This window comes from Photinus pyralis, unplaced genomic scaffold (genome assembly GCF_008802855.1).
Source record: "Photinus pyralis isolate 1611_PpyrPB1 unplaced genomic scaffold, Ppyr1.3 Ppyr1.4_LG7, whole genome shotgun sequence".
Lineage (NCBI taxonomy): Eukaryota > Metazoa > Arthropoda > Insecta > Coleoptera > Lampyridae > Photinus > Photinus pyralis.
In genome coordinates, this window is record NW_022170738.1 from 15,318,901 (window position 1) to 15,343,223 (window position 24,323).

Genomic DNA, 24,323 nt, shown 5'->3' on the forward strand with positions numbered 1-24,323 from the left:
AGAAAGGGAGATCTCTCACGTAAAGCGAGGGTTGTTATTTAGGAAGGTAAAGTTTTGTCAAAAGATAATAAGGGCTGTGAAGAAAGATGCATTTATAGTAATCAAGTATGTATGTAACAGATTTGAAATTAATAGAAATTTGTCAATAAAATAAAATTGATCGATTATAGAATATTCTCTTTTTCGTGAATTATCTTTTTACATACGCGGTTAAACTATCAACGGGTAGTTGTAGTCCCTAGCCGCATCAACTAGAACATTTTTGGTGACCACGACGTGATTTGTGAGTTGTCGAATAATTCGAAAACCTGAAGATCTATGGATCGATTAGAGAGAGCGCGTCGTCCTGTCAGGCGGCAGTTGAAGAAGTTGTGTGAAGACATAAACGTTGAAAGCCAAAATACTATTCCGGATTTGGATCAGCTGCGTGTGAATCTATTAATGCTGGAGGATACTCATCGGGAATTGCAAATATTGGACGATACGATCAAAAACCAGATGCTTGATGACAACGTGGACGATGATCAACAAAATGAAGAATTTGATGATATCGCTCAATATGAAAAAATGTTTCAAACAGCAAGGCGAATGTTTGAAGTGCTGATAGATGGAAAATGCAAATCCATAACTGAAAATGAGAACTTGCCAGTATTGGGTAATCAAAGAAATTTTAAATTGCCAAAATTTAACTACAAAAAGTTTAACGGAGAAGTCAAAGAGTGGTTAGGATTTTGGAGTCAATTTAAAAAGATAGACGAAGACATTACCATACATGACAGTGACAAGTTTCAATTTTTGGTACAATTGATGGTAGATGGGTCCCGTGCCCATGAATTGGTGTGTAGTTATCCGCAGACTGCAGAGAATTATCCCAAAGCCGTAAAAGCGTTGAAAGAGAGGTTTGGGAGAGAAGAATTCTTGGTTGAAGTTTATGTGCGTGAAATGCTAAAATTAATTATTCACAATGTCAGTCAAACTGAAAAACAGGATGATTTGTCAAAACTTTATGACCAGTTGGAAAGTCATTTGCGTGCATTGGAGTCGTTAAAAGTAACTTCAGACAAATATGACTCAATGTTGTATCCGATGGTGGAGTCCTGTCTGCCCGCTAATATATTACAAGCATGGCAAAGAAGTGCGGAGTGGAAGGGAAGGATGCTGACAAAACCACAAATAAGTTGAATAAATTGATGCAGTTCTTACGTATGGAAGTTGAAGGTGAACAACGAATTTCCTTGGCTCAAGAAGGTTTTGGTTTGGCTTCAAATCCTTCGAATAAAGTAAAAAATGTAATCCAGAAAAAAGTTGAGAAAATTCCTACGGCAATGGAACTACACTCTGGAAATGTTAAAAGCTCTTGTGGATTTTGTGAAAAGAGTCACGATACTCAAGATTGTTTCATCGCACAAGGGTGGTCACTAGAAGACAGAAAACAGAAGCTTAAAGAGACAAAACGTTGTTTTACTTGCCTACGATTTGGTCATAGATCAAAATCTTGTAAATATCGAGTGAAGTGTATCGTATGTAGTAAGAGACATTATGTAATTTTATGTCCTGATCTCCAGAAGAGTGATACAACATCAGAAAGTAGAAAGTGCAGTGAAGGTGATAAGGATTTAGAAAATTTGTCTACGAGTATGGCGAGTCGTGTATGCAGTGGGGATGTAATTCTACAAACACTTCGTGTGAAAGTCCTTGGAAAAAATACATCTAAGGAAGTGCGTGCATTTATCGACCCTGGGGCGCAATTCTCATAATTCTGAAAAGTTTGGCGTTAGAATTAGGGTACAGTAAAATTGCAGAATTAACGTTTTCCCATAATTTGTTTGGAGGTGCATCTACAGTTTCTAAAACGCACAAAAAGTATAAACTTTACTTGGAAAGTTTGTCTTCCAAATTCAAATGTCATTTTGACGTCTACGATGAAGACAACATTTGTGGTGGGATTCCTAAACTATTAAAAGCCAATTGGACACAAGAGCTACATGAACGTGGTATTGTAGTGAACGACGTCGGTAGCGGAAGTCATAAAATCGAAGTTCTGATTGGAGGTGATATTTATGGGAAGTTGCTGACTGGAAAGTTGCATCAATTAGAAAGCGGGTTAACTGCAATTGAGACACTATTAGGGTGGACTGTTTTGGGAAAAGTAAAAACTTGTGGTGAATGGTCTTCTACTAGTATGATAGTTACGTCAATGCTCAATTCGTCATCCACAATTACAAATTTGTGGGATTTAGAAAAAATTGGTATTGACGATCCTTGTGAAAAGCTAACAAAGGCCGAAGTCGATGACCAAGTGCGGGAACATTTTCGGCAGACCGTATCAAGGGATAGTGACGCTCAGAGAAGGTTAGAAAATGCGACACAAAAGTTGAAAGCAGACGGAAAGTACATGGACTACGAACAGGTATTTAAACAATGGTTAAACCTTGATGTAATAGAAGAAGTAAAAGGTGAATGTGTAAGTTGTCATTATTTACCACACCGACCTGTGTACAAACCAGACAGTAGCACTACAAAGGTGCGACCGGTATTTGACGCATCATGTTGTAGTGCAGGTGGCGCGTCAAGTCTTAATCAATGTTTAGCTAAGGGGCCCAATCTGCTCGAACTTATTCCTGACCTCCTCTTACGCTTTAGAGAAAAGTCAGTCGCTGCAACAGCTGATATTGAAATGAAAATTTATCGACATAAGCGTGTCGTTTTTGGTGTTAACTGTAGTCCATTCCTTTTATCTGCAGTTATTGAATACCATTTGCGAAGAGTTGATCAGCATCTTAGGTCAACAGCGGATAAGTTATTAACAACGTTATATGTTGATAATGTAGTTGCATGTTTTGATAACGTCGAAGAATACATGAAATTCAAGAACGAGTCAACGCGTATAATGGCAGAAGCGAAATTTTGTCTTCGAATGTGGGAAAGTAACGTGGATGATTTTCTCGAACAGCTAGTAGTTACTAATGTATTGGGAATGAAGTGGAATCGAAGGTCTGACACCTTGTCATGTTTTGTAAACGTTAAAGGAGTTGAAAAAGCTACCACTAAACGAATTATTTTGGCTGAAGTAGCTAAAATATTTGATCCGCTTGGAATATTAGCTCCTGTGACGTTAGTACCAAAGTTACTACTTCAGGAAACCTGGAATTCAAAACTTGGTTGGGATGAATCTGTGTCATCCGAAGTGTCGAGAAAATTCCTTAAATGGAAACATGATATTGCGTTACTCAATTTATTAGAAATTCCTCGTTGGGCTTGCAGAGGCAACAAACAAAGTTGGACTCTTCATACATTTTGTGACGCAAGTAAAAGTGGATATGCTGCCACAGTTTTTCTTCGAAGTGAAATCAACGGTACAGGAATGGTACAGCTATTGATGGCCAAATCCAGAGTTGCTCCTTTAAAGGATATAACCATTAATAGGTTGGAATTGATTTCTTGCGAAATTGGTAGTAGACTGTGTCAGACTGTAGAAAATTCATTAAAGTTGGATGATGTTAATCGTTACTTCTGGACAGATTCTACTACGGCATTGTCTTGGATAAAACGTAACGATAATTGGGGAACCTTCGTAGGAAATAGGGTGAAAAAGATCCTTTCAAACACTGAACCAGAGGAATGGCGACATGTTCCTGGGTCCTTGAATCCTGCGGATTTGCCTTCTCGTGGGTGTGATGCTCGTTCATTATTGGAGTCAAAGTGGTGGGAGGGACCAGCTTGGCTTAAAGATGTTGAACAATGGCCCATCAATAAATATGTCGAAAATGAAGATGAAGTTCAACAAGAGAGGAAGAGGATGGTTACGGCGTTTAATGCGGTGATGAAGGATGAGATTCCTTGGTATTTTCCTACGAAGTGTAAGTTTTCCAAGTATAATAAACTTGTAATAGTTATGGGTTATGTGATGCGGTTTATATGTCGTTGCCGTACGCATAATAATTTTTATTCAATAGTTCTCACAGTTGAAGAACTTAGAGTTGCAGAGCAGAAATTATTGTTTATGGTTCAGAAAGAAGTGTTTACAGATAAAAATAAGTCATTTCCGTTTAATGTGGAGAAAGATACTAGTGGTCTATTAAGAGTTAAAACACGGATAACAATGAGGAAGGATTCTGATTATTTTGTTCGACCTATTCTGCTTCCTTCAAGACATCCTGTTGTTGATGCGCTTATTCATGAGGAACATTTAGATAAGTGTCACGCAGGAGTTCAATACCTCGTGTCCCACTTAAGAGAGAAGGTTTGGATCTTAAAAGGTAGAAAAGCAATACAACATGTGATTCGCAATTGCGTGAAGTGTAGACGTTTTCGAGGAAAAGCGCCAGATCCAATCATGGCACCATTGCCAGAGAATCGTGTTAGAGATGCTCATCCCTTTGAAATCATAGGAATTGACTACGCTGGTCCTATGTATCTAAAAGACGGCAGTAAAGTTTGGGTAGCTCTATATACGTGTGCTGTTTATCGTGCAGTACACTTAGAATTGGTGACAAATATAACCACTGAAGCATTCTTAATGAGTTTAAGAAGATTTGTCGCAAGAAATGGTCGACCATCTGTGATTTATACAGACAACGGAACCAACTTCGTTGGAGCTAATAGACTTCTTGCTGGACTTGAGTGGGGTAGGATTGAAAAGGAAATATCTGTTCAAAGAATTAAATGGATACTGAATCCTCCTTCTGCTCCTTGGTACGGTGGTTGGTTTGAGCGTTTAGTGAGGACAATGAAAGAATTGCTTGTACGTGTACTTGGTTCGTCGATTTTGAATTATGAAGAACTGGTTACTGTCCTTTGTGATGTTCAAGGTGTTATAAATGGAAGACCCTTACCTTACGTATTTGAAAATGATGACTTACTGCCATTGACGCCCTCTATGTTTCTACAGGGAGTTCGTGAAGTTGGAGTGCCAGATATTGATATGCTGGATAACAAAGGGTTCCAGAAAAGATACAGGTTGCGTCAACGACTTATGAATGATCTTCGTCATCGTTTTCGAAAAGAATATATTGGAATGTTAATTGATAAGAAGCGTAAGACAAATGATATCACGTTGAAGGTTGGTGACGTAGTCCTAGTTGGGTCGGATAATAAAAAGCGGTTAGCGTGGCCTATCGGTCGAATAACAGAAATGATTCGTGGTCGCGATGGTATTTGTAGAGTTGCAAAACTGAAAACGTCACGAGGTGTGTTCATCCGACCAGTCCAACGCTTGTATCCAATGGAGGAATCAAGTGAAGACGTAGAAGAATTGGATGCAAAAAATAAATGTAAATTAAAGTTGAAAACTGAAGATGTTGGTGAATCACAGGTATTATCGAAAGCTGGTCGAGTTATTAGAAAACCAGATAGGTTAAATTATGAGAATTAGATTAGATTTCTTAATTTGGTAATGTTTTTTAAAATTACCTTTTAGTAATTTTGGTGGGAGTATGAAGAAAGATGCATTTATAGTAATCAAGTATGTATGTAACAGATTTGAAATTAATAGAAATTTGTCAATAAAATAAAATTGATCGATTATAGAATATTCTCTTTTTCGTCATTATCTTTTTACATACGCGGTTAAACTATCAACGGGTAGTTGTAGTCCCTAGCCGCATCAACTAGAACAGGCTGGCCGACAGCATTGGAACAACTTTGAGTGATACAGTTTTCTTGTTGCAATTTTTTAGGTTTATATAAACAAAGGAAATTGTCAGATTTATTTGCAGCAAAGCCTCCGTTGCAAGTTTAACGTTAGTGATACCTATGCGTATTCGATTATCCTCGGTTATTCAACTAGGACCATTTTATGAGAACGATAAGTCTTTCTATTTGGTATATGCCTAATATCAACATAAACAATTTTCTACTAAAACTCATATTTTTACATAAAACAAGGTCTATATACTCTTAAAGATATAAGAAATGTGTTTAGCGATCATTAAGGAAAACACCATCAAAGACTTCAATTGAGAAATTCCAATGGATAACACATTCATCTAAAATTCTTATTCGTCTCTATCAAAATGATCTATCAAACCACGTGTTATAAGAAAATTCAGGGAGATAGGAAGAATCTGATCTTTTGCATAAGATAAATGACTTTCGAGAATTGATAGTGTGAAGTTCACCACTTCGAAAGCACTAAATTTATATATAGGCGTATGAATTTTAGTTTACGGTTATATTCTTAAAGTACTCTTAAGGTTCAAGCGCAATAAATTAATTTTATCACCTACATAGAGGCATTTCTCACAATTTGTGCGAGCAAATAATTTATTCCCTTTCGATAGACACGCAATATTTTTCAATTTCTAAATTGTTTCTCGCGCAAATGGGAAATTTCATAGGTAATATTCCGTTAATAATGCATGCTGTTTCGCAAGGTAAACATTGCATTGCAATTTACAACTATTATTAAACATACCTATGCTAATAAAGTATCGCATTACCGTGTCTAGATAAATTAGGCGCTATAAAATGGAAATTCCATAAATTGTTATTCTGGATGCACATCGAGATGAAATGCAGAACTTACGCTTAAGTTAACCCGTTAACCGCATTCTCCCTCTAGACTCCAAAGTGCATTCGAAGTTAACTTTTATTCATGACAAACTTGTCATTTTTTTTGTTTTCTTGTTTAGATATTAACGAAGGTTTTACTGTAGTTGCTCCTAAAGAGCTTGTTAAAACGACGAAAAGTGGCCAAAGCATCGTTCGTTGCAGTACGGATCTTTTTCTATTGAAAGGTTTTATCTTGGAACTTAAAGGTTGAAACGTCCTTTCATGGCGATCTAAAGAGAAAAATAACTTATTTCTTATTTCTCCAGTGGTGCTTTTAAGTTTTCTAAAAATAGATTTATTGTGTAAAAAGTTAGGTACCTAGATACCAATTCAGATTGTAATCTGCATTCAGTCCTCGGTACGAAGAATATGTCCACATATTTCGCCAATATCTTACACTAATAGTACTTGAGACTCTCATTCCGAACAAATTGACAATTGCTTTGTTTTACTAGAAATACCAGCAATCATAACTTGATTTTCTGATGCCCGAAAGACTGAAACTTTCACCCTGGCAAATTTCGCACGAGTTTTTTTCGCTGCTCAAACCATAACGCAAAAATTAATCTGAACGAGTTTTTTTTAACTTTTTTCTGAGAAGATCCCCACGGTTAACGCTACTGCGACTCAAAATCGAAACTATCAGAGGACAAATTTACTTTCAGACTACACACTGCTTGCTTCGGTAGCCCGGAATCGAACCAATCTCGAAAAACTAAGTGACCAGTAGAATAAAACCATTAAATTAGACGAATCCGGTGAAAAAATATGCAGAATTTGGTGCCCTATCTTTTAATGAGACTAGTCTTTCTATATTGTGAGTCTTTTACAAGATATAACCTTAAAACCGCAAAAAAAAACCTTAGTAGGTACATTTTTCTCCGCGAGGGGGGCCTAGGATAGTCATATTGAGCAACAAATGAAGCCATTAAAACAATACGAACTTTTGCAGGATAAAATCCAAATCGGAAACTATTTAAATCCGGTTTGGATTTTAATATTACTGGCCTATTATACATTGAGCTGCACGGGTGATTGCGCTGTTAGCCCAAAACCGAATTAACTCAAAGATGTCTCACTAACGATCTCTACCTATTCTTTTTAATTAATTAACGCCAACAAAATGGCTTCTTATTAACGAAAACGGCCATCTTTTATTACTGATTCGTTTCTTTCGTTCCTGCCCTGCGAGTTAAATGAGAGCTAGGATAATACACCAATCCCACGTACGATCAAATGTGCCACGTTGCATAATTATATGATTTCCAGCCAATGGAAACTGCGAACCGTCCCACAAACCTAAATTCACTTAAAATTTGATATATTTTGATGTATCGTTATTTATGGCTTGTTGTGAAATATCATATTATCCTATCCCTTTATCATGATCACTCTTGTGCATTTTGGAACCAAGTTACAACCTAAAAAGCGATAAAAAATTCGATTTACACGAATATTCAAGTTAAGGATGCAAATGTCTCTTTGGAAGGAGATTTCATCGGAACTAAAGTTAGTCTTTTTGTCAAGTAGGATCGCTGTTCAGAGTTCTTCGGTATAATTAAGTGTACGTATTTCTGTAAGTGCGCAATTTACTTGAAAGTACTTATACGAGGGAAGCCAACGACAAACTATTTCAAACTCCTCTCTTAGTGAAATGCAGTCTGCAGAAACAAATCCCATATTGCTCGTGCTTGTTGAAAGACAAATAATTACTAGGGCTTTAGATTTAAATGTATGAGAAAAGTATGAAAGTAAATAAAAAATACGCTGTGCTGTGCTCATAAATGATTAATTTCATAATTTGGATTTTCCATTGAATTGAACCTTATGGAACATATGTATATTCACCTACACTATAATAAACATAGTCTGCTAGTAATTCATAAATATTCCATTACGTTTAGTCAACAGGGCAGAATATAAAAAAGCTCATTGGTATGCATCGTCATAAGTTAAAAAAGGAAATTGGGTAAACGCCGCATATTCTCGGATTAACTACCCGATCGTTGATGAAAATTTTTGCAGAGTTTGCGGTAATTTTGTGGATGCAAGAGACAATGAATTCTGAATTACAATATATCCTCGGGCAACACGTAAAATATATCTAAATCTCCAAGTTAATTTCGAGGGAATTAGACTTCTTTGCGTGCGAAGCTGATCACAAAATCTCTGCGGTTTATCAGTTTCGTGTAAATTAATCTTTAACCCCTTAAAGTACTATTTATAACCTTAATTATAGTCCCGGAAGTATCATTATCAAAATTTGCGTTCCCGGTAGGTTATTAATATACGTATAAACGGGTGGTCACGAATACGTGCCTTGTCCTTTACCTCTTAATTGGCGCAATAAACATGTGAAGTGAAATTTAGTGTAAACACACTCATTGTCTATCCTCCCTCTTTTTCTCCAACATTATCCCGGGTAAACAAGTTTAACGATAAATCCTTCTTAACTAAAGCTTTACAAATGTAACTTTATGAATGGAGCGAAAACGGAAAGTTCGTATTGTTTCTAACAAGCGTTGCTAATCTGGTTTTATTCCGCGCCCTCCATTCATGACGTTATTAACGTGGAGGGGACTCCCATAGTTCATTAATTACGTACCTACCCATACGTTTCTTTAACGATAAAATAATTGTTATGTAAATGTTCGATCTTCGATTTTAATTAAATCTCACTTAATTCTACAGGCGCTGGCTCAATATTTCCAGATAGAATTTCATTGAAGATTTCTCCTCGGTAATCATCTAAATTGACTGGAATCTATACTAAAAGAGTTAAATGTTGGTCGCTAATTCGGAATGAACACAATTTCGTTCATGTTATTCGAAATTGAACTCATTGTTGATTTTATTTAAAATTATTTATTTGATGATTTTTTAAATTTAAATAATCGTTTGTATGTTGTTTATTTAAATGTAAAAAAAATAACGTGATAAAAGTTTATTCTTTTCTAATCTCCGGTGATTGCAATAAGAGCATTATCGCTGCGTGGGCTAATTAGTTTGAAGATAGGCACGTGCTATCGCAGAGAAAAAAACAAGGTGTTTAGTTTATTCGTAGGCGCAGTTGGAAGTGTAACGGAAAATGAGATTGTTTATGACGGGCGTTAATCGTAGCTTGTTTGGTAGTGGACGTTGTTTTGATTTTTGGTGGACGCTGAAACGTATCCGCTTATTGTTTTCTTGATTTGCAGATTTGCCGTTATTTGAGCATATTATTGTTAATTAATTCTTTTGACGTTAGGAGGCAGTTAGGCTGCTGAATTTCTCAAATTAATCAAATTTACCTCAATATCGACATTTTCGATATGGCGGAAGTTGGACGTGCCGTAGAAAAATTATAATTTTTTTTCTAAAGATTTTGTTAGTATGTACCTGTATTTAATTGAGTTAACTAGACAGGAGTTTTGCGGGTGGTTTAGTTAGCGATTGCCAATGCACTTTCTCACTATTGGAACAGAATTTTCAGTTCCATCATCAAACACACAATCAGGCAAATCCAAAGCAATGTCATACTGCGTTTGAATTCTAATTAGACGCAAACAAATGACAATGTTGACTAAAACCCCCTTATTCGTTCCTTGATTTTTGTTTAGTTTATATTTCCATGACCGCGCCCCTTACACTCCAACAAAGAAACATTTTGTGATGATATACCCTGTATACGAGTTCCAATGCTCGTTAAAATTATGTGAATTCCACAATCACTCACCCTATGATTCCATCTTGATTTTATATTGTGCGTTTCATGAATCCACCCCTTACACTCACCAAAGAATTGTTTTATCATAATCAGTATGTAATAAAGAAACCTATAAAACTAGATTGACCTCTATCGGCAAACTAAAGAACTAAAATAACATGAAAGCAACACTTTGAACAAATTTACTACAGGAAGAACTTCATCTAAACGAATAGATTACAAAACATCAAATTTACATTAGAGCGAAAAGAATTTAAATAAGAGCAAAAAGTTACTTAAGCGGAAGTTAAATCAGGAATATCAATCGGTAAGAAAATAACGTTACAATTTAAAATATGAGTTTACTCCAAAAGTACGCAAAATTTTAAAAACGGTAAGGGGCCAATACTGCAATACTATGTGTTTTTGCATAAGAATCCCTTTTCAAATTTCCATGGCCAAATCTGTGGATGTAAAAGCGACAAAAATTGTCATCCTGCTTCATATTTGATTAGTAGGTTGATTCACTTTCATATATTTTTATGTAAAACTACGTCATTCGGACGTTTTCATTGGTATCAGCACCTATAATAGTAATGATAGGTCACCTTGTATAATTTAAATTTCAATGTTGTAAGGTTAAGTGTGTTTTCTAATTTAGATTGACCACAATTTAAATCATATTATTTGAATTTGAAATCAAGTTAATTTGTATTAGAGTTGTTAGATGCATAATTTAGTATAAATATTCGCCTTGTATTTTGATATTTTATTGCGCAATTAGATTACGTTCAGAAAGATTAGAGATATCTGGAAATAATCGCGTGTAGTGTCAGTCTTCGTGGTTGTACAGTTCTTGTAGAAGCATGTAAAGATGGTGTTCTAAAAGATTTTAATTGGTCGTTCTAAAAGTGAATGTTCTAGTTCGAGTTGTGTCACGTATACGGAGTGTTGTGTCTATCGAGTAATAATCGCATAAGTGGAGCCCTTTTTTAAGGTAATAATAAACTGAAGTTATCCACTACCAAAAAGCCACTCTTCCGAGTTTTCGATTTCGCAAGTGTTCAAAGCAAATGTTAAAATTTTAAAGCTATATCGTTCGTCTAGATGAACATAATAAATTAATACTGAACGTAAGTATTAAGAGTAAAAAGCTAATTATTTTCAGAATTAAACTTCCTAACTTGGAAATTTACCTGAACTTATTAATTAATGTTGAACAGAAGTTACGTTCTTTTATACTCTTATACAATATAATTAGTTTAGTAGTAGCACGCAATTGTCGAATAGATTATTAATTAATAATGAGGAAATACACTTTCAAAGTTTGATCTTTAGATAACCGAATTGTTATACCTAACGGATAGCTATACGTTAGTTTTTCTGATGATACTCAATCAAATTTAAACGGGAACGGTCGATGTAATTCGATAATCTAAATCAACTCATTAGTTTTGTGTTAGTTTAATGCGATCCGCATTCAATCTTGACAGCATATCGCATAACTTTCTTATGAGAACATTTGAGAATTAATCGAATTTAAGGTACCGCCATTTCTTCTTTGTTGTTTTAACAAAATACCTACTAGAACAATGCTGTACATATTAAACTATGATCAAGGAAACAACGGCTAGAGGTTTTTAATTGCACTCTAATAACCAAGATGAAAACAGGGAATAGAGGGGAGAAGAGGGGAACAAAGCAGCAGACAGGAGACATTATTTTGTGATACGTGACAGTAAAGTACTTAATAAGTTTATTACTAAAACAAAAATAATAACCATGAGTCCTTGCACATGTGCGAAGTTGCGCCAGAATCAAAAATCCATTGTTTTTCTGGACACTTCAACGCCGATATACCACAAAACAAGTACTTGCCATTAGTTTTCTTCTTGTCGAGCATCTTCTTAGGACGACTCGACTTTATATGTCCGAATTCATGACATCTATAACACTTCACCGTTTCCTTAAAGTCACCAGACCTTGGTTTCCGAAAAAATGCCGTCTCTAATTATTTGCCTGAAAATGTCAAAGATCAAGTACTTGTGTTAGAAGCGGAGACCAATAGATTTCAGGCATCTCTTACGTTTGCACTTAGATTTATAAAACCTATTTTATCGGTTTCCTTTTTTTCTTTTTTTGTAGCGATAAAGTGCCCTTCTTGTCATCTCAGTATAACCGCAAAACCGAATAAGACAGCAAAAATCATAATTTATTGCACGATATATGTTAAATTTGAGTTGAAAAACGCCAGGAATTGTAAACCGAATCTAAAACCTTTACAAATAAAATTGATGCACGGTGAATCAGACACCGTGTCCTTGCGGAATTTCGTATGAATCGCGATGTGAAACGGTGTACGTGTTGTTGAAGTGTCGGATTAAACGGTTTTTATGAAAATGTGGCGTGAAAGGTTATTTATTATGAAATGAATTCTGATCGATAGACTCCCAACAGAGGAAGTTATTAAGTTGTTATATTCCCTTCCGACGACCTTAATTTGAGATGCGTAGGAAACGTGAAAGTATTTTTTGGTTGTAAGTAAGTATGCGTGTTTCCCAAAATAACAATGCCATTTAAAATATGAGTAAAATGTAAAGAGTGATCCATGTATTTATTTCTTAACAGAAAATAATTTTTTTGACACATTATTATAATTCCCTCGAGTGTCAAAAGCGACTTTGATCCATTGTTAGGTTTTTTGCTACTTGCAGAAATCCATTAACGACATACTGCAAATGTGTTCCCTATGCGGGTTCTAATCTTATTTATTCTGCGTTAGCTGTTTGGAGGGTTTCCTTTGAAGAATGTACAGTACTTGTAATATTTCTATTCTTTATGCTATTTGGTAATATACATATATGAGAGAAATATTTTTTGAGGCAATTATATATTATTATAACGGTCAAATGCAAGAGAAAAAAAACAATATCTCATTAACATATTATATGTGGTTGTGAGACTGAACATTCTGTTGGCTGCTACGTTTATGTTTACAAAGAAAACGTCTCGTGTATTAAAATCGGTCAGCAATAATTATCCAACCGAACACATGTTCATTGAATTTATAACTATCCACATGTTCCTAAGGGGCTTGTCTCCTTTGCTATTCAATCTGTATATAGAAGTCGTGGTGGTTGGTTCCATTCTTAGAAGAAAGGAAAATTGTGGTACGTACAAGTACGAGTATAAACAATGTTCTTTCGGAAGAATTGGGTATGAATCTAAGTACTCCTCAGGTGTTGGGTGCCACTTATCTTTCCATCAACATTAATGATCTCCCCAATGTTATTGTTATTACTAATTGCTCATATATGCCGACGATACGTATGGGATCACATCGGACCCTCTATATAGAGCAAATTAATAAATAAACTTAACGCCTGTTCGAGTGAGTTATGTAATTGATGCTTTAGCAGTCACGACGTAAATTTTCTATTATTGAACACCATAGTTTACGAAAGAAACCATTGTTAATTTCTTTTCTTTTCGTTATAATAACTAAATTTCCTTCAAAGTGAGAAGAAAAAAAGGGAAAGTAACGATGGGTGACGGAAAAACCTAATTATATATTAGAGGAGGAAACCTAAATAGAGAAGTCGTGCTGAAGGGCGGTAATATTCGAGGAAAGGAGAGAAAGAGAAAGAGAATCTGTGAAAGAATGTTTATTAACTAGGATGAGCATAATAGAAAAATGCTGGGAACGAAAAAACAAAATACGATGGAAGAACCGGATACGTATGGGCAGATGTTGAAAGGAAGAGAAAAATAGAGGAAAGAATTTACAAAAAGGGACTAAAGTAAACAAGTACACTAACAGAGATAGGAAATTTAGAATTCACGACGAAACAGAATGAACAAGGAGCTAATAACGGAAGGGGTGCCGAGATATCTAATGGATGGAAGGAAAAACATCAAACTAATGGCGAGGTTCAGATGCGGAAGCGAGGAGAGAGGAAAGGAGAAATGTAGGAAAGAAGAAGAAACGAAAGGCAGACTATATGTGGAGAGAAAGTAGAGAAATAGACAGAGCTATGGAAAGCAGAAAAGATATACTAGGGGGGAAGAGAAGAAAGATGGATAGAGGATAATAGAAAAAAGAAGGAATGCAAAAAATATAATGTACATTTCATGTAAAAATTTTTCGCCAAAAAGCGCCCATAAAGAATCTATCTATCTGCTTACAACTCTGAAATTAATTACAGAGTGGAAATTTTGTCTGGACCACTGGAAATATCTTTGTGGCGACCATGACAATATAGGTGGTTGTCTAGGTAGGATAATAAATAATTAATATTTGACATTCTGTTATATTTTCAAATCGCTAATAGTTCTTTTATTGTATTTTGTAATAAAACGCTACAATTTGGTGACCCCGACTTGAGACGTGAGTTATTACGTGCGGACACATCTGAAAAATGGAACAACAACTACAGGAACAACAAACGCTCATCGCGCGGCTGCAGGAACAATTAGCGCAAAGTCGACAACAACCGGAACCTACAACAGATACGATAGAGGAGATTAGAAAGGTTAAATTACCAATTTTTTGACAAAAGGACCCCGTCTTATGGTTTGCACAAGTAGATGCTCAATTTCATACGTATAAAATCAGGTCAGACATCACAAGATTTTTCACAGTGGTAGCTGCACTAGATTGTAATGTATTACAACAAGTCTCCGACGTCGTGGCTAATCCACCCTCGACAGACAAATACGAGACCATAAAGAAGAAACTCATTGCGGCGTATTCTGACTCGCAGGATCGTCAGTTGCGCAAGCTGCTTAATGAAATTGAATTAGGTGATCACAAACCTTCCCAATTACTGCGACAGATGAGAAGCTTAGCAGATAAACGCATTAACGAAGACGTACTGAAGACCCTGTGGGTGCAGCGCTTGCCTCAAAATGTCCAGCTCATTCTTTCTGCCAGCGAAGGTGTCACGTTGGATAAGATGGCCGACGTCGCAGACAAACTTGTGGAAATATACGCTTCTGGGTCGATTTCTGCAGTCAACCGTGCTGCGTCTCCCAGACGCACGGACATGTCAGAATCTGCATCTGCATTATTAGTAATGCAAAAACAAATTGAGATGCTCACTGACATGGTTAAAACCCTCACCACTGATAGAGGACGTTCACAACAGCGTTATGGTCGATCTAAATCTCGTTCACGCACACACTCCGGTAACTTTAGACATCGCCCAGCAGAGGAAGTTTGTTACTACCATGCCAGTTTCGGTGAAAAGGCAAGAAAATGCAAGCCTCCCTGTAATTTCAAGCCGAAGGAAAACTAAACAACCCACCGACACATGAGGCAGTGTTCGGGGGTAGCGAAAAACATCATCGCCTCTTCATAACAGATAAAAAGTCCGGAATTCGATATCTAGTCGACACGGGAGCAGATATATCGGTGCTTCCAAAGCAGTTCTTGGGTAAGTCAACTTGCATACCCACTAAAGTGTCGCTTTTCGCAGCCAATGCCTCACCAATATCAACTTATGGAGAAAAATTAATTTGCCTCGACTTGGGATTAAGGCGATCGTATAAATGGACTTTCGTTATAGCCAACGTCTCTCAACCCATCATAGGCGCAGATCTTTTGAGTTATTATAGTTTGCTAGTTGATTTAAGAAACAGAAAACTTATTGACTCGAGAACTCAACTCACCTCTGTCGCTAGCATTGAAGACTGCGATGCTCCAACAATTACAACTCTCGTAGTTTCTTCAAAATATCATGAGGTTTTGGCTCGATTTCCAGATATCACTCGCCCCGTACCGCCAGACACTAAAGTGAAGAGCTCCACGGTGCACCACATTATCACAACTGGACCGCCTGTATCGCAACCAGCTCGTCGACTTTCGCCCGAAAAATTAAGAATTGCCAAGGCGGAATTCCAGTTTATGATGGATCAAGGATGGTGCCGACCATCCAATAGCCCGTGGGCTAGCCCACTTCATCTGGTACCCAAGAAAACACCAGGAGACTGGAGACCTTGCGGTGATTACAGACGATTAAACAACATTACCACTCCAGATAAGTACCCAGTGCCAAACTTGCAAGACTTTTCTTATAAGCTTCACGGTAAAACAATTTTTTCGACAATAGATTTAGTGCGTGCTTATAATCAAATACCCGTGGCTGAGTGTGATATTCCAAAGACTGCAGTGATCACACCTTTTGGACTTTTCGAGTTTAATGTAATGACTTTCGGCTTAAGAAACGCAGCTCAAACTTTTCAAAGACATATTAATTTAGTGTTAGCAGATTTTGATTTTTGTTTTTGTTATATTGATGACATTTTAATTTGTTCCTCTTCTCCTGAAGAGCATTTATTTCACCTTGAAAAAGTGTTTCAGCGCCTTAAAGAATTCAAAATTATTGTTAATCCTGCAAAATGTGTTTTAGGCGCTGATCAGGTAGAATATTTAGGCCACCTGATATCAGCTGATGGTAGCTCGCCGCTCCCTGGCAAAGTATCTGCAATCCTCAAATTTCCGAAACCGACCATCGTCAAGGACCTACGTCGTTTCCTAGGCATGGTAAATTTCTATCGGAGATTTATGAAGAATGCTGCTGAAATCCAGGCTCCTTTGAACGATTACCTGAAGAACAGCTGTAAAAACGACAAAACGGCTATTATATGGTCATCCAAAGCTGAAATGTCTTCCGAACGATGCAAGAAAGATCTGGCGAACTGTGCTCTTCTAGCACATCCAATCGAAGGTACAACACTCGCGCTGACAACCGACGCTTCAGATACCTCCATCGGCGCAGTCCTGGAACAGTGCAATAATGATTCATGGACGCCGTTAGGTTTTTTCTCGAGGAAGTTGAGTCCAACACAGCAACGGTACAGTACATATGATCGCGAGCTTCTGGCCATTTACGAATCGATTAAATTTTTTCGTTTTATGGTGGAAGGGCGAGATTTTATAGTAAAGTGCGATCACAAACCTTTGATTTACGCTTTTAAACAAAAGTCAGATAAATCCTCTCCTCGCCAGCTTAGACAGCTTGACTTTATAAGCCAGTTTACAACCTCCATTATACATATTCCTGGAGAAAGTAATGTCGTTGCTGATGCTTTATCCAGAATCGAAGAAATAATCACGCCTACTGTAATCGACACTGAAACACTCGCCGCTGAACAAGAAATTGATGGAGAATTACAACGGCTGTTGAATGGAAGCGAAACATCGTTAGAAATGAAAAAGCTTTGTCCATTTGATAACAGTTCAACAACAATAGCCTGCGATGTTTCTACAGGCATAATCCGTCCTTATGTACCTAAAAGTCTACGACGAAAAGTTTTCCATATGTTTCATAATCTCTCACACCCTAGTGGACGAAACACCGGTCGAGCGATAAAGAAGAAATTCGTTTGGCCATTCATGAATCGAGACATCACGTCCTGGGCGCGATCATGCATACAATGTCAAAAATCGAAAGTATCACGACACACAGTGAGCCCTCTAACTTCTTTTACTGTTCCAGATAGTAGATTTTCACATGTCCATATTGACATCGTAGGACCACTCCTACCTTCCCAAGGGCACAGATATTGTCTCACAATGTCCGATCGTTTCACCAGGTGGCCGGAGGCTACTCCTATGGTGGACATCTCCGCCGGAACAGTAGCAAAAACATTTTATTCCACCTGGGTGTCTCGTTATGGATGTCCACAACGCATTACGACGGATCAAGGACGTCAATTTGAAGCTTCGCTTACCACGTCCTTAACGAATCTACTTGGGATTAAGAGATGCCGCACGACTGCCTACCGTCCACAATCGAATGGTTTAATTGAACACTGGCATCGAAGCATGAAAGCCGCCATTATGTGTCATAACAGCACTAATTGGTTTGAGCTACTACCAACTATCCTCCTTGGACTAAGAACAAGTTTCAAAGAAGATCTACAATGTTCGCCTGCAGAATTAACTTATGGAACTCGGCTCAGAATTCCAGGAGAATTTTTCTTTGATGGCGAACATCCTTCCGTGGATCCTGGAACCTTCGTCGATCGACTTAGAGATCAAATGCGTGAGATTCGTTCATGTCCAATAGCACGACATGGAAAAACTGCAGTTTTTGTACATCCAGAGCTAAAAAAATGTACACATGTCTTCTTAAGAGTTGATGCAGTACGAAAGCCGCTTCAGCAACCTTACACCGGACCTCATGAAGTAATCAAGCGCAGTGAGAAAGTTTACATTATTCTATTTAACGGTAAAAGTGTCAACGTTGGCATTGATCGTCTAAAACCAGCTTTCCTACCAGAAGACATGTCAGAGATAAAAAATGAAAAAACTGCATCTGAAGATCATTCTCCTCTTTTAACAACTCGACTACGAAAAAACACTAAACCGCTTGTACGTTTCCGCGACTACAACAATTAGGTAGCCACTGAGGGGGGAGTACTGTGGCGACCATGACAATATAGGTGATTGTCTAGGTAGGATAATAAATAATTAATATTTGACATTCTGTTATATTTTCAAATCGCTAATAGTTCTTTTATTGTATTTTGTAATAAAACGCTACATCTTCAAAACAACATTTTTGTTTAAAGTATTTTTTATGGTATCCAAAATCATAAAATCTACATAGTTGAAATATGTGGTCTGTGGCGAGCTTCTGCGTGGTCAAGAGGAGCATATTTTAAGTAGCAACCACTATTCTTAAAGTACACACCGTTAATACTGCTATATCAAAAAAAAGTACTCTTAATATGTAATGAAAACTACTAGATGTCTCCCTTTACCATCCAGAAATGCGCCACTGACCACAAATTTAAAGTAGGTACGAGGAGCATTATTCAATAAATTAACATCCTATTATTCAGTTTAGTGATTTTCGTTGGATTACCTGGGAACTGCTAATTATCGATTCAGCTTCAGTCCTATCTAACCTTTCAATCTACAAAAATAAATTTGTGTGTAATGTTGAGTGACACAGAAACATTAATTAATCTTCGTTTACACAAATTTGACTTTGACCTTCCCGGCTTTGTACCTACTACCTTGAATAAACTCGTCAAACGCCTACAATGTCCAAGCATTGTAAAAGGATCTACCTACCTACATTGTGTTACTAATACTGTAATTATTACCAGGCAGCAAAAGTACGTGAAAATGACGTCTATCGATGGTGATGTGATGACCACATATCACTAGTTACATGACGAAAAAATGACGTGAAAATGACTTCCTAATGTCTCAGACAAATGACGTCATACAAAAACGTCAATTTGACGTTATCCATCAACATAAATTCAGCCATACCCCAAAACCTGATACTTAAATAAAACGCTTCAATACAATTTTATGTTTACTATAAACAGAAAATACATACGTAAAACTTACATATAAAATAAGTACATAAATAGTATTTAAAGAACCGTTATATATACATATGCGGTATACAAATTTAAATAAAAAAAAAATGTGTGGTTAGAAACTAATATGATAAAAATAAAAAAAGTTGCATAACATTTTAATCCATCTTAGTTATATGATTAAGCAGACAATATTTTTAGAGAATGTAAGTAGAACACGTAATATCAAACATTAGTTGCTACATTAATTTGAAATATCAAATATTTTTAGATAGAATAAAATTGCTATGCAATTTCTTTCTAATTTATAACAGGCTATGAATAATAGGCATTGCTACAAAATGTTGCTTATATGGTATAACAATACATTTGCTACTTAATTCAGTAATTGCCCATAGTTTAAAAGATTCTGACAAATTTTGAACTTCAAAAATGTTCAATTCGCTTGAAGGGTATGGGTACAAATACAAATCTGAATAATCGAGAAATTCCTTGCCAATAATATATGTTGAGTTGTCAATGGTTGTTAGTATGTTATGAATTTCAATAACTTTATCTCTTGAAAAATTTAAAACATAACTGTCTGCTTTACAATAGCTTACAAGTGACAATGTAATACAACGGAAATGAAGTTTAGTAAATTGTTTATGCCATCTATAATTCTGACCAGAAATCAATGGTCCATTTGAATGTTCTAAACTTAACTTTATGCCACAATTTTGATTAGAAGACCGGGAAATAAATAAATCCTGTTCACAAAGGCGACGATGAATCTGCTGTAAAGGATTTGTAGAGGTCCTCACTAATGATTTGAGCTGCCCAAGGTAATTTTCGAAGGGAAATGCCGAAAAATTATCTAACACACCAAACCATTCTACATCGTCACAGATATGTGATAATAAATGCACATTATACACCATGAACTCTAAACCATATAATGTTTTCGAGTGATCAATGAAAACATTGATAACATTTCTTACCAACTCAATTCCAAATTTTCTTATATGTATTTCAGATAATAATATTGAAACTGAAAAATGAATTAATAGAAAGTTTTGATACACAGCATTATTCACTACATCTTTTAAAACCAACGGACCCAAGTATATTAAAAAGGTTCTAAATTCTGTAGCTTTCCAATACTTTAACTCCTCCAATGAACGAGGTTTGCGGTTAAACTCAATCGGTATTCTTCTTTTCAAGTCAAGTAAACGTTGAGACATAGTTGTAACTTTTTGGTGTGGTAGTCTAACCCTTAAAGAACCTCCAATCCAAGTGTTAAGCATTTTTCTAACAATTCCTAAACAAATATTATGCATGTAGTCCGTAGGAAAATTTTTGATCAAATTTATTGGTAAATTAAGCAAAGGAGTGGAGGAAATGTGATGGTCTTCATCCAGTTGTTGACGAAAAGATTGATCTGTTCGTTTTTGCGATATTAAACTGTCAAAAATTACCTTGTTTTTAAAATATTCACCGTGAACTGTACACTTATCACAAGCAGAATATCCTGTGTGGGATTTTGTGCCTTTTAAATAGGCTCTTGCAGGGGCATCACAAACAAAGCAATGCACATTTACTTGGAAGTGTTTATTGTCATTAAAAAACCCATGTTTTAGCAAAGCACTTAATTCTTCTATGAAAGGATTGAGAAACGTATCTATAGGTTTTGGTTTGTTCTTTCCACAAAAGACTGAAATCACAAAAGGTCTTATACTGCTATTTGTATTTTTAATTAATCCCAAAATTGGCCAAAGTTGTAATTTAGAACTTTTGAAAAGTGGTATACCATCGACATTAAAGCTAAGTTCAATTTTGTCATCAAATGGCTTAATAAATGAAACCAGTTTACTCAACGAACGTGTTATTCCAAAATAACAATATTGACCTGTTTCTAACTGGCAAATAGATGTTGAAGTTGGAGTTGCTAACAAAGTTCGACTATCTAAAGGTAGTTCTGGGTGGTGCATAGAAAGTACATGAAGTAGATCTGTCAAAGCTAAATGTGAAATTTTATGTTTTAAGGCCCATTCAGTTAATTGTCTAAAAATTGTATCGTCATTTGATATTTCACTTTTGCTACAATCTGATGATGATGTACACTGTAAAAAAGTTGTACTGTGCTCATCAATATTGTCATTGTCTGACGAAGATGAATTGCCTCTTGTTACATTACAATTTACTTCTAAGTTACTATAATTTTCTACATGGTCAATTTCAACACAATTATTGGCAAGGTTATCATTACGTAAAACATAATCAAGTTCCTGTTTAGTAGCTTGCAAAGCCCTTCTGCATTGCTGTCTACGACCAACAAATTCTTTTAATTTTCGTTTTGACATTTTAAAATACCACAAATAAAAAACAAATTCTACATAAATAAAAAATTATAAAAAATATAATCAAAGTCTCACTGATTTCCAGATACCCCCCTCTTTTCCATTCTTTGCTTGGAATGTTTTAGCCAAATTTTTACTGCGCTTTCTATTTCTGATTGTGTTGTTGCAGGAGATTTGATCTGTACAGCACCTACAAGAAAAAATAATTAGTACAAATATATCATAATTGTTTAGCCTTCTTACGAATGATTACACTTTGCAGTTGTGTACTTCCAAAAGCAATCTTGTTACGCCTCTGCCCCACAAAATTATATTGCGTAGCTAAATTATTTGTCATGAGAAATCTCAAAATTTTGTTGACCTTTGGTATGGTTCCAGAACCACCCAATGAAGACAAGTACAAAGCCTTAAAAAACAAACATGTTTTACAATATTAAAAACTAATGCAAGTACACTACCAAACTATTACGCTTATCCTCTGCTGATAAATATTCATCCAGCCGTTGCATGTGAGCAACAGCATTCAAAGGAAACTCCACAGGAATGTCATCTGGTAAGGCAGCAACATCAGCATTCCGTGACTGCTTAATAAAAGCTTTTATTTCTTTTAATTCCTCCCTCAATTTTTTGATTTCCTGGAAAATCTTTTCCACATCTGCAAGTTTAAAAACACATTTAATTATAGGCATATTACAACTTTGCAACGTACTTCCTGGGTTCAAACTTGCATTTTCATTTAAATGTTCTGCATTAACTGGAGTAGGTAACCGATTATGTTCGGTCCTGGCAACAACAGGAGTTATACTGTGGACAACGATGCCATTATTTGATGACCGAGACTGTGATGGATCTGTTTAAAAGTGTTAAAACATGATTGAAGTTGCTTTTATTGACTATATTCAATCATTTCAAAATTACAGCCTACTTGCTACAAAAACTTACAAAAATTAATGCAATATTTACCAGGTTTGCGTAAGTTCAGTTGCTGGAAAGCTGGTGGTTTTGGGAGAGATTTATGACGAGCCTCTTCACCTTCACTGTCCGATGAATACACAACTCGTGGTTTTCTTACTCTGGCGCTCCTTTTGCCACTGCAATCTTGGTAAAGCCCTTCTGGTTCAGACTGAATGTCAGATGTTACTTCACAAATCTTCAGTTTTTTCCTAGCCTTATCGATGTCATCTGTAGATAAATTCACATTTACACGTCAGTCAGTCATAATTGTAAATATTAAGTCGTCTTAATCGGGAGGAATTACAGTGGCTTTCAATCAAATATTAACACATACTGCTTGGATTAAGACAACCAATCTTTAAAATGTTACAGTGTGTGTTAATGTTTATAATAAGCAATATCGTATTTTCACCCACTAAAAGACGACGTCATTATTAAGGAAACCATAGCTTTAGAGTTATACTACAACATGCTTAATACTAATGCAAAAATATTACATACCACACTCAAAAAATGATCGTTTCACCGCATGCAATGTCCAGTTACTTTGATCGGGCTCTTCAGCATTTGTGAGTGCTCGGTTAAAAGTGTTGGAAGTTTTATACGGGGGCCAAAAAACCTCGCGTTTAAAAGGAGTAAACCAGGAAGAATGCACTAAGCCAACAGTCCCATTTTCAGTAAATTCGACCCCAACAAACGCCATTGCAAGGTAGAACTAAAAACGGAGCTAACGTAGTCTTAAGCATGCAATAATGGGATGCAAAACAGTAAGAACAATAATGTTTAGAATTAAGTAAAAATTAAAATATTTCAAAGCAGTAAAAAGGTACGCAAAAACTGATAATAAAAACGCTGAAAAGAACTTTCGAGGTTATGTTGCTGCTTGCATCCATTATTTAACGTTTAAACAGAGCAGAAAAAACATCATATTCACTTACCACGTAGAATATCGAATGGAATTTCTGGCTCACAAACAGGTCGGGTTAAACGCAATTAACAAATCACTATAAAATCAGAAAATAAACGAAACGTAATGTACAATGGCGGTTTGCCGTTCGCCCATTCCCGCCCGGTTGACGGTTCGTCGGTTCCCCTTTCGGCCATTTCCATTACACGAGATGTATAGAGTGCGCGTGCGTCGTGTGTTCGAAAAGAATTTATGCGTCGCGCACATAGTCATAAACATAAAATTTGAAAGTTAAACTTAATTAACATATCTTCATCGTAAAATTTTTGTAGTAACAATTTTTTAGAAGTGATCTCTGTAGAAATTATTCTTTTTTTATTTTTAGTGTTACCAAAAAAAGACGACTATATGTCGCCATTGAAGACATGTCATTTAAACGTCATTAACTTGACGTCATTTTGTCGTGGATATTTAGTCTGATGACGTCTAATGACCTGTTATCACCTTATATTGACGTGATTATGACGTACTCTTGCTGCCTGGG

The 24,323-nt window shown here is 36.1% G+C and overlaps 1 protein-coding gene and 1 pseudogene across 6 annotated transcripts; one reads left to right on the plus strand and one right to left on the minus strand.

Annotated features, from left to right (window-relative positions):
- Positions 1-14,640: 14,640 nt before the first annotated feature.
- LOC116175322 lies at positions 14,641-15,548 on the plus strand (annotated as a pseudogene).
- Positions 15,549-19,566: 4,018 nt separating this feature from the next.
- Positions 19,567-24,171, minus strand: LOC116175989. 6 transcript variants are annotated; one of them, XM_031494395.1, is made up of 7 exons: positions 23,811-24,171; positions 23,374-23,587; positions 22,882-23,100; positions 22,628-22,768; positions 22,377-22,573; positions 22,162-22,324; positions 19,567-22,108 (listed from the first exon to the last, which is right to left on the minus strand). In XM_031494395.1, exon 7 carries the CDS (start codon positions 21,919-21,921, stop codon positions 19,885-19,887), a length of 2,037 nt encoding a protein of 678 aa, XP_031350255.1. In that variant the 5' UTR covers positions 21,922-22,108; positions 22,162-22,324; positions 22,377-22,573; positions 22,628-22,768; positions 22,882-23,100; positions 23,374-23,587; positions 23,811-24,171; the 3' UTR covers positions 19,567-19,884. The 6 variants fall into 6 exon arrangements, with proteins under 6 accessions (XP_031350255.1, XP_031350259.1, XP_031350260.1 ...); XM_031494402.1 differs by having other exon boundaries at positions 21,774-22,108; XM_031494399.1 differs by lacking the exon at positions 23,374-23,587.
- Between the last annotated feature and the right edge of the window lie 152 nt (positions 24,172-24,323).

Bases quoted from the DNA above. Each gene is read 5' to 3' on its own strand.
- LOC116175989 (XM_031494399.1), bottom strand. From the start codon at position 21,921: ATGTCAAAACGAAAATTAAAAGAATTTGTTGGTCGTAGACAGCAATGC.